The 11,255-nt window shown below is 45.2% G+C and overlaps 1 protein-coding gene across 1 annotated transcript in view; it reads right to left on the bottom strand.

The window, feature by feature from the left end:
- GALNT5 (polypeptide N-acetylgalactosaminyltransferase 5) overlaps window positions 1-10,701 on the bottom strand; it is a 56,138-nt gene extending 45,437 nt beyond the window's left edge. Inside the window, exon 1 of the mRNA XM_002923805.3 lies at window positions 8,743-10,701. Within this exon, the coding sequence (XP_002923851.1) occupies window positions 8,743-10,187 (1,445 nt within the window). The 5' untranslated portion in view covers window positions 10,188-10,701. The remainder of the gene's footprint in view (window positions 1-8,742) is intronic.
- Between the last annotated feature and the right edge of the window lie 554 nt (window positions 10,702-11,255).

The following is an 11,255-nucleotide window of genomic DNA, read 5'->3' as shown; positions in this document are numbered from 1 at the left end:
TCTTCCAATTTGCCTATCAGAAACCCTGCTTTTTGCTGTCTTGAGGGGAGGAGTTGCAGCTCAAGTAAAGTCTCATTTAAATGCAAGGTATTTATGGGTTTGTCATCTTTTTTGAGGTTAAGAAATCATATTTTTATTCTATATGCTCATCCATTCCACAGGTCAGGTGTTTAGAGTCCACAGACTCCATGCTATGTCTGAAAATGAACCCGATCTGTTTTGTTTGGGGGAAGCCAGGACTGACATTACGGCGCCCAATCCAAGTACTAAACACAAACGGGGACTCTGATGTGACGTCCACTGTCCAGCACATCGTTGATCCTACTGTGGTGGGACAGCTTCCTGGACTTTCTCTAGACTTGAGAAAGACGACGGGGGACTGAGTTTTGATGGCTTTCTGACACTTACTGGCTGCGTGTCCACGAGTAAGCCGTGTAACTGTGCACACCCTCGGTTTCTTTACTTTCAGGGTGAAGTTTACAACGCCTTCCTCACAGAGGGTCTGTGAAGATTTGACGTGATAATGGTTATACAAATACTGTGTAAGTTCTATAGTAAAAACCCATGTGAGGGCCTGGCAGTATCCACAACGCAAACCCACACGTTTTTGACCGGGTAGACTGACCTTTTCTCAGGCAAACCTTTAATTCAGATCTATCAAGGGCTCATCAGTTATCAAGAGACTCAGGGAGCGATGTGTTTTGCCTTTTTGGCTTGTGTGTGCTGAATGCTTAGCCACTAACCTGATTTGAATGTAGTCTATCCAATAAAGAAGGTTTCAAATCATAAGATTGGGGGAATGATAACATTCTCTCATTTTGATGAATTTTTCATTTTATTCCAAAACCGCCAGAATGTACTATGCGGGTCAAGTCTCAGTCTTCTCAGGTTTGAACAGAAGGTCGAGGAGGATATTTCTCAAGTTCGATTTGCAATTCAACTAGTGCCTGGAGGTGAGCCTGCAGGGGCCTTGCTTCCCCAAGCCCTGCTATCTTCAGGAGGATCAGAAGGGAATCGGGCATCCTGCTAAGGGGCTCCATCCAGAATTCTATTCTTTTCTACAAGACGTTTGATATGCTGGGGCTTCTTGGCCTCTCCCTGATAACAGGGCATAGTTATATAAAAAGTTTACTTTTATGTTTTGTTCTTTCTAGGGTAGACAGCCCTGACATTCAGTCAGAATTGTCTGACTGCTAATTTAGAAGATTTCAGTCACACTCACCTCCTCTGCTCCAAAGGCCTCAGCCAGCAGAGGCTGTGGCTCCTGAGGTCACCCTATATCCATCAAAGCTACCAGACTCAGTATCAACATTCCCCACCTTAACGATCGTCTATTTTGAGCGGGCAGCTGTCAGAGTGAAATCGGGATGAAAGGGAAAAGGGCAGGGGTGGTGTCATGTGGTAGAAATAGTTCTGGGTGGTGGTCAGGGCACCTTGGGGGTAGCTATGACCTTGAGCAAGTCACTTCCCTTCTCAGACTTCTCTGTAACGTAAGGGACTAGATTAAATTGACTTTGACGTTTCATCCAGTACTAACATTCTGTGGTTGTCTACGCAACGTGAGCCTTGTTCACCCATAAGTGCTTCCCTCTGGGTCACGAGACCCTTGAGAAAAAGTAAATTAATTTTTTTTTCCTATGGTTTTAAATCTTTCCACATTTTCTCACTGGTCCTTAGAAGAACCTTAACAAGATCCTGAGGGGATCTGGATTCTGTTTACTTTCCATGGTCTCATTTCCACTGCTCTCCCCCACCCCATGTCGGATTTCCTTCAGTTTCTTAATGGATTTTTTTTTCCCTACCCTTTTCCCCCACTTCTCTGACTCCCTATCCCTGCACGTCTCTGTCCTCTCTCAGGCCAGGTTCAGGCTCTCCCTTCCTTACTCCGGGAGTACCTGTGCTTCCACAAAACGTCTTCCTGTACTCGCCTGGGAGGCAGGGACCTTGCTCAGATGGTAGATCACATGGTGGGAGCTCGAGGCCGTTTGCTGTGGTTGTTGGCGGTTTTAGACTCCCCTTTGCTTAGTGCTGAATAGAAAATAATTTCCTATCCATTTTCTCTCTGAGGAGGTAGCTGACATGTGACACTAATTCCTTTCGCACACCTCTGACATGTGGAAGGAAGAGGAAGGGAGATGTTTTAGCTTCTGTCAAAGCTCTATGATTAGAAGGAAGCAAAGGGAAAGGTAGGAGGAGCTGTATCCTTATGGAAAGAGGACTAGGATTAGATGTCAGGAAATTTTCCTTTGAGTCACGACTCGGCTATTGGCTTGCAGGGACAGCAGATATATCATTGTCTAGAACATAAATAAGCACTTTTTGGGTAAGGCCCAGCAAGAGACTCCCCTTCTTTAGACAGCCTCAGCAAACACAGGAGAGGTGACGGTGACGGTCACTCTGGGGGAGGAGGAGCTGGGTCGGGGAGAGAGCCAGCCCAGGGGGGTGGGATCATTACCGAGCGAGGAAGAATCAGAAGGCTAAAGTTTGGGTCCCAATGCTGTCACCTGTAAGCTGTTGGATGCTTGGCCAGAATCCTTTTCCTGTTTTTTTTTTTTTTCCCTTCTCTGTTAAGGGGATGTGACACTTCATCAGTCAGGCACGACTATGGTCAGGATCGAGTGCGATGGTGCGCATGAAGGCTGACGGGTCCCAGCTGCCACCAGGTACAGGGAGCCCTGCTCCTGACAGGCAGGGAGCACCTATCACATGGAAGGAGGTGGATGGCCCCCCGAGAATGCCCTGCTGCCGTCTGAAACCCCAGCGGGTCCTCAAGGTCTGGTTTCTCCATGGGCAGATCGGGGATGGCGACTGTCCCTGCCTTGAGGAACGGTTTTAAGGATTCGATGAGAGGAGGCAAGTCGGGAAGGCCCTTGGAGATACTGTTTCTCCATACTGCTCCTTCTCACACATGCCCATATCACAACATTCTAGAAGCGGAGCCTGTTTAGGAGATAATTTAGTTTGGAATAATGTAGACTTTTTTTAAACACAGAGGGGACTCTAAAAAGCTCCTTTCATTTGGAAAGCCAACAACAAAAGAGAGCTTCTAAAGACTGTTATTTTCCCCCAATTTTCTGACCCTTGAGCAAACAACGTTTCATTCTGGAGAGGCTCTGCTCAGAACGGGTCGCCCATAAGAGCCCAACAGGTAGTTATTTTCAGAGACAAGAGTACCCAGGGCAAGACTGCAGCAAGAGTTTGATAAAATTAGGCTGGTGGTTAAATTAGGCACATGGATTAGATGAACAGAAAAGTGTCAATAGGTTCGAATTCCTCCATTTGTTGACTCTTCTCTCCCAGAGACATTTCTAGGTCTTTGGCAGTATTTAGGAGAAAAAGTCACTGATCTGCTGTAACATTTCTCAGTTTTACATTCATCAGGCACTGTTTCACTGTTTTCTTCTCTTTGAGTTGGTAGCAGAAATGTGTTCTATGTCCTCGGATCATCTTTCTCCTTATGAATCTCAAGGGGTGGGGAGAGTGTGATAAATGAAAGTATTGAAAGGCCCTATGTCATCTCTTGGCTGCGTTTAACCTTTGTTATGCTACAGTCTAGCCTGTACTGTTTAAACAAATTTGGCTTTTTATTTCCTGCTCTCCGACATGATTTGTCAGGGAAATCGCACGCTGTGCTCTAACACACACACATACACAAAGGTGCACTAATGTGCATGTACACACACACACACGCACAATTCAGGAGCACCAGAAATAGCCCTTTTCAATCATCTTGTCAGATGTTTTTTTCCCGCTCCTGTTTAGTTTCCCGGGGAGCCTCTGCAGTCAGTTTTAGATAATATTCCCTTTTCACTGTTAGTCACAGAAGCAGTCTCATTTCATCAATTAAAATATCCATCCTGAGTACAAATAATTTGAACTTCATTTAACTTTCAAGTTTCTCTTTTCTCCCAGCCCGATAAACTTTTAGGGGCCTGAACTTCGGAAAGATACGTGGTCAGTTTATGTTTTCTCTCCTGACGGCTCTTCCTCCTCCTCCAGTAATTTATTAGTTACGGTTTTTGACCTCAGTCGGATTGAGAGGGGAGGAAGGGGTGGAAATTAAGGTTCCAGAAAGGTTTTTCTTTCCCCTCAGTCATTTAGACTGGTTTGTGGCAAATGCGTGGCACTATCCTTTGCTTTCCATATGTGCCAAAAGAAAAGCCTCTGTATCTGTGCAGGAAGGAATCAGATGATTGGTTGACAGTCCCAGCTCTGGGCTAAGAGAGTAAAGATCAGTTTTAATTGCTTTATGGAGGGGCTTGCCAGAGTTCTGCAGGAAAAGCAAAGCATTCAGTTAAGCAACCTTGTAGCCTCATGACCACCCAGCAGCGGCAGAACAGCGTGCCTTAATTCTTAGTGTACTTTAGAAACTAAATGCTGGCAGCAGAAGAGTTTTTGAGTTATTTTTCTCTAAAACAGATTCCGGAAGTGCGCTCTTAAAATAAGTTCATTTTTGGAGTGTCATCCTAACTAGATAGGGGCAGGCCAGAAGACAGACTTCTTTCGGTAGAATGGCCCTGCCTTTTCCATAGTTAGGATTGTGTTTTAGCAAAATCTGTGTGTCTTGATTATTGCCGACTGAAACAAACTTCAATAATGGAGAGCAAGAACTGTAAGGGTTAGCACTTTATAAAGAAAAAAACATTACATATGGAACTTTAAAATGACCATCAACAATTTTATCAGAAGCATATTTTATAGGCAAAACTTCTAAGCAAAAATGAGACTGTATTTTACTTACGGACATCAAACACTGTTATAAATAAAGAAAAGAGATTTTTCCTCCCTCGAAAGTCCAAATGTTAAGATGAAAAACCGAACAACAAAACTACGCACTAAAGAACAAGTGTGAATCAATGAGTAGATCATAGTGTTGCAATAGGATGTATTTACCTCAAACCAGATGCTAACATACTCTATATATTCAAAATGAAAAATTAGGACGCCATTGTTAATTTATAAAAAGACTTATCACATGCCATATTTGAAGAGCTACCTCTCATTTTTTGTTTTAAGATAGTATCAATTTTCAAAAAAGCATTTCTGAGAAACATGTCGTTTAAAACCATATCGCTCAGGGCCAAGGGGGCAAAAAATGAAGGAAAAGACAGAATTTCCTGGAGAAGTTTATGCTTTCACTGAGGAGGCAAAACAGATTCTCAAGGCTCTAGTTGAAGAAAGGGCACACGACAGGGAGTGTTTCAGTGACCGCGGGCCCATTCATGGTTGTTGGACCTTAGAGGTCAGACCCTTTAAAGTGGATGGTACAGACTGTGATATGCAGGATAAGGTAATGAGATACTTTCTTAATGCTAAGGCCCACAGTAGAGAGAATGTCATATGCGGAAAGCTCCAGCTATACTGCAAGGGACAGAGTCTAGGCATAGAGACTAGCACTGAAAAGGAGAGTGAGAATAATGCTGATGACAGACAGGAGTCCTTGTGCTTTTGGAAGAGACCATGACAACATCACAGCAGCCTAGAAATGGTTCTCTGGGACTCAGGAGAAAAGGAGGGAAGAACAGCTTTGGAAAAGGGAGTTTGATTTTGGAACTAGAGCAGGTGAAATTGTCCTGGACATCCTGCTCGTCTCCTCTCCTTCTCAGGGCCAACCTCATCCTGGCGTATCCGTTAAATCATCCTTAAGATATTAACTTAACTGGTACTGGTTAATATCTTTACTCAGGGGAATTGAATTTAAATGAACGTACTAGCAAATCTATGGTTTTCCTTCTTTTTTTTTTTTTGGCTCAATGTGTATTCAATAGGCAGTTATGATATGCCAGTTACTGTGTTAATCATTCCACAGAGGTGCATTTTTGGGAACTGTAAAGAGCAGTGAGGGAGATATTCCCCAGAACTCTTAAAATTTAAGGGCTTCAGTGGGCTGCGACTGTGGCTAATTTTAAGGCAAGCCCTCCTACCCTCCCGTGTTCTTATAGATCTCTCTCTCTCTGTCTCTCTCTGTGTCTCCCTCTCACATGTTCTCTTCTTATGTTCTATGACAATTTTCCCCTCATGCTGACTTTTAAGATTTGTCATCTTCCGAGATCTTACTGTGTAAGCCATTTCAGATACTTTCTGCGCTAGGCTGAAAATAAATAAAATCAAAGTAAGAAGACTTCAAATCGTGCCAACCTGATGAATCAAATGTTTTTCATTTGTGTTTTCTCCCAACCTTTATCCATAGGAATACATAACATGCATATATTTATAGTCAGAGTGTTTGGGTAAAAGAAAAGAAAAATAATTCACCCTCTTTCAAGGAAGGGTGGAACACACAGGCTGTAAATACTTCAGTGGGCCCTGTACACGGGATCCCTGGTGGCTACAGAGTCACCTCCATCCCGTCGGCATGCAGCATCAGGGAGGCAGCTTGCCGAGAGTGCCTATGTTTAGCCAAGGTGGGTTGTGTGATAAGAGGGAGGGGGCCCGGCCACATGCTGTCTGACTCATCCTCCCAAGCACACGTGTCAGTGTCTCTGCAGTTGGGACAGCCTCCTTCAGTAGCCAGAACCTCACTGTGACTTTTCTGCCACCTTCCTCTTCCACACACCCATTTTCAGAAACTAATAGGCGTTGGGCACTGTTGAGCCTTCAATAACTCGCGTGGCTACTAACATCACTATTACTTGCTGCTGGCCCTCACACAAGTGCCCTTTCTCTGGTTTGGAACTGCAGCCCGAGCTTCTGTGCGGTGTCTGACTCTTCCCCGGGCTCCAAAGCAGTCTGCCAGGCCAGTGAAGGGATGTAAAAACGAAGCTACTCGACCTACTGCTTCGTTCTCCGGCATTTCGTGTTCCAAGCTGGCAAATTAATGTATGCGTACGTAAATCTATGTGTGATATGTGATATACAGGAATTCAGATCAGAGCTGGTCCCACAGAATTTTTAGATCCTTTTTGGGGGGGTAAGCGTCCAGAGATAAAGAGCACAGCATAATTCTGAGCATGGATTTTAATAATTGCTTTACATTTACTGCTCTATGACCACAGATAATATAACTTCCCAGGGCCTCAGTTTTGTCATCTTTATTTTGGGCATATTTGTGTTCTCCTCCAGGTTATGAGTTTTACCAGGCTAAGGGACATGAGTGGCATGGTGCTTAATCTGAGCAGGCATTGGTGCGGGACTGATAGCCACCTGCCAATGGCCGAGAGAGCTGACGATGGCTTCCCCTAGCTGCCCTCACCATGAAGAGGCTCCTCTTACGAATATGACAGACACACCTGTACCTGCCTTCTTCCTAGGAGCACCGGCCACCCAGATCATAAACAAGAGTTTTCCACAGAGGCCAAGCAAGGCTATCGGCTTACATACCACAGGTGCTAAGTCTGAATCTTGACATTCCCTAATTCCAACTTCCAGGCGAACATTGTTTGGCTCAGGAATTGACTATCAAGGCATACGTGGAACTGTATTATCAATTAATGGATAATGAATATATGGCTACAAAGAACCCTCACTTATTTAAAAAATTTTTTTTTAATTTACTATATTATGTTAGTCACCATACAGCACATCCCCGGTTTCCGATGTAAAGTTCGATGATTCATTAGTTGCGTATAACAACCCAGTGCACCATGCAATACGTGCCCTCCTTACTACCCATCACTGGTCTATCCCATTCCCCCACCCCCTCCCCCTCCGAAGCCCTCAGTTTGTTTCTCAGAGCCCATAGTCTCATGCTTCATTCCCCCTTCTGATTACCCCCCCTTTCTTTATCCCTTTCTTCCCCTACCGATCTTCCTAGTTCTTATAGAATCCTCACTTATGAGGGGACCAAAAAGAACCAGGAACCAAACTGCATTTGAATCAGATGAGATTATTTGTGATTTGATCGACCTCCTGGTGACGTAGTTACAGGACTTTAATTCATTGAAGAACTGGTGCATGAAGGCCCACTGGGCAGCTTCAGAGCTGTGCTACCTTAGGAAAGTGATATGATTTCTGAGGGCCCTCATCTATGAATTTGAACCCATAATATCTGCTGGCTCGTTTCTGGGGCTCTTATGAAGTTCCTGTGAGTGTGTGCAGGCTCTTTGTAAATGGTGAAATTCTAAACAGATAAATAGTTGTTTATATGTCTTATACATCCTGCAGGCGTTGCAAATTATTAACTGATTGACTTTTTCAACCTTATTTTTCCTCTTTAACTGAACTCCTGAAATGTCTACCATGCCATTTACAAAGGATATTAAATTTTAGGGAGTAAAGTCATTTCTTCAGTTGCTGTTTTGGTGATCATTAGTCAAGGTTAGGCAGAATTCTGCTGGTTAAGATGTAATTCCAGGGAGGCCTAGAAGGCGCCTTCTTAGTGCTCATTTCCTGAATATATCCCTGACAAACTTGCTAATAAAGTTCTGAAATTGGGAATTCATGTCATTGTCACTATTTTAATGGAATTACATTTTAAGCTCTACCGTTCATATCTACCTTATTAGGAATTAAGTTCATCTAATAGTTTCAGTAGGTGTTCAGTAGAGGAAAGGAATGGAGCATGAGCTAACAGGGGTGAGAGCCTAAGTCTCAGAGAAGTTAAGTGTAGAGAGAGCACACAGTGGGTAGGCTATAGCAGGACTTTTCTCTGTGTGGTAGACTATTTGGACTCTATCTCATGATTAATGTTGCTTTAATTCTCTAGGTGACCAAAAATCATGCAAAATCACCTAGAAATAAATCTTCTCTAGAGAAGGGCCAAAATACTTCAGGTGGAGGAAACAGAAGAGAAACGGATCTTACCCAGCAGGTCTTGTGTCTTCAATGGCTCTGTCCACTGGGATCAAATCGCTGAGGTAGACATTGAAGTTTCCTTCTTTCCATCTTCTTTCTGCCTCCTTCTCCTTTCCACGGGGAACAACTACGGGCCGTCCAAATTGGCCTGGAGCTTTGGGGTCCCTTGGAGAAAGTGTCACGTCAATTTTTAGCACCTGGTGCATTCCACGTTCTTCAGATAACAAGGCTTTTATATGATGTTGGCTGAGTTCTGCAGGTTGGGCCTTGGCGGTCAAGTTGATTCTTGCTGGCTCTAGCCTCTCTGCTAAGGTTTGATGGGATTGAGATACCGTTGCTCTCTGTAGAGCAAGTGGGGGAAAAGGTGTCTCACTTCTATTCCCGGAGATGTGTTTCCCTTGGCTTTCACCCAGTACACTAGGGAGCACGGTTTTGTTTTTAGGGTTGGGGGCCTGCTTGGTTTCTGTCTTTAGCTCCTCCTCCTTGGTTATAATCACAACGTGGCTTTCAGAGAAACTGAATTTCTTCCCAGCAGCCACTTTGGCTCCATCATCCTTCGGCAAGCTTCCCAACTGGGCTTCGTGCATAGATTGCTTCTTTGAGCGATTTGAATTGGCAATAAACTTGGAAAAGGGGAGGCTCTTATTGGCTCCGTGTTTATTTGAATCTAGTTCTTTGCTCTGCGTCTCAGTTTTATTTAAGGCTATGGCTTCCCTGGATTTTGGCAACAGTGGGCTGGCAGGGTGTGTCCTCTCATTTGCTACTGCCTGTGATTGCTGCTTTGATCTGTCAGGATTAGGACTGATGGTCACATTTGGATTTCTTTCAGCTGCTTGTTTTGATGTGTCACTGCCGAGACTCTTCGGGGCCTCCTGGTTTATACCGACAGGTCCCACGTGTGCAGAGATTTCGGCCAATTGAGTTTCTCTTGCAGTTATGAATGGGGTTTTCTGAGCCCCCTGAGTTCTCATTTGCTTGGCTATGTGGTGAGAGTAGGCTTCAGGTCTGAGGTCCTGCCTCTCTGTGTTCTGCTTGGTGAAAGTCACTGGAAGGGTCTGTAGATACCCAGGATGCCACAAAGGGGCAACCTTGCCCCTTCCCGGGGCGTTCTGCCTTTTTCTTTCCCTCTGGGTTTGGTCCAAGTCATCCTCAACCTTGAGCATACTCTTCTCAGTTTTTCTAAAGTTCTCTTTGCCCCATATGCCCTTCCCGGCTCCCCTCAGTGGGGGCTTCATTCCTTCTATGCTACTGTGAAGGATCTTCATTTGGTCTGGCTGAACTCGGAATCCCGTCCGCTCCCTCCTGACGATGTCTTCCTTGAGGACCCGAGTGTTGATCTCACTGAATGACAGGCGGAGAGCTGCCATGTCAAAGAGCAGCCAGATGACAGAAGCTACAAATATAAATGCCAGGACTCGCCCACTTCCTCGGAAGAACTTTCGAATCTTGTTCATGGTGCAGAGGCTTCGCTTGCAGCCTACCCTCCCTTGGAGCCTGCTTACCTTGGGTGGAGTGAGAGCTGAAGTAGCCGCGGCGGCCCCAGCAGCAGAGTTGCCAGAAAGTGCCCCCTCCCCTGAACACAGCAGGAAACAGCAGTCCAAGGGGGAAAGCTCAGCTCCTACTGCCCGTCAGTCTCTGCGTGCGTGCGTGGCATTTCACAGCGGAGCATCTGTGCCTGCTGGGCTGGCCCCTGGCTAAACAGTGCTCAACACTGCCCTTCGGTCCCTCCGGGAGCCGTCGATTCCAGCCACCAGACAGTTCCACATATCACTTGTCTCCCCAAGCCCACGAGCCCACGTCCACCTTCCTATAAGCCCAAGAAAAGGTGGGGGCCGGGCTGGGGCTGCCACTTCTCTCCTCCCAGCGCTCCGTCTGCACGCTGTAACTCAACACCACTTCTCATAAGGAAAACATTTCAAGCCATTACCCAGAAAACTTCATTCAGCTCTCACCTTCCGTGTTATGTGAGAGTGTGTGTGTTTTCTGGGCAATTAAAGGGAAAGAAAACTTGGAGGGCATGTGTTCCTGGTTTGTAACCCCACCTACCCCATGCCTGCTCATTAACCCTGTTGTGCCCAGGTCTCTGAACCCTCTGGCCCAGCAAATAATCACAGATCTTTGTGTTTCAGCTTTGAGAAGCAACAGCTTAAAGAAGGCAACAGCTAATTATTCAGCAGTTTTCCTTGAGTGGGAATCAGAACGTTTCTTTAAAAGTCAATTTTTTTTAAATGTCTCCATCTATTTTTATTATTAGATTGACTAGACATAAACTGAATTTGTCATATTGCTGTAAAAGCTTCTAAACGCTTACTCAGTTTTGGTACTTACCTTGTCCCAGAGCAATAACAAACACTTTGCATGTATCCTAGGGGTTGGACAAGACTTGGGGAGACCCTGGGACGCTGGCAGAGCAGTGGCCTCCACACAGGCTTCCTGTTAGAACCATTCTAAAGAAGTCCCCCCCGCCACCAATTTTGATTGACTGATGGGGATTGTGGGCAGCAAGAGCAGTTGGTCTGGTG

This window comes from Ailuropoda melanoleuca, chromosome 2 (genome assembly GCF_002007445.2).
Source record: "Ailuropoda melanoleuca isolate Jingjing chromosome 2, ASM200744v2, whole genome shotgun sequence".
In the NCBI taxonomy this organism is placed as follows: domain Eukaryota; kingdom Metazoa; phylum Chordata; class Mammalia; order Carnivora; family Ursidae; genus Ailuropoda; species Ailuropoda melanoleuca.
Note: the sequence above shows the minus strand (reverse complement) of the source record. Positions and strands in the feature narration are given on the sequence as shown.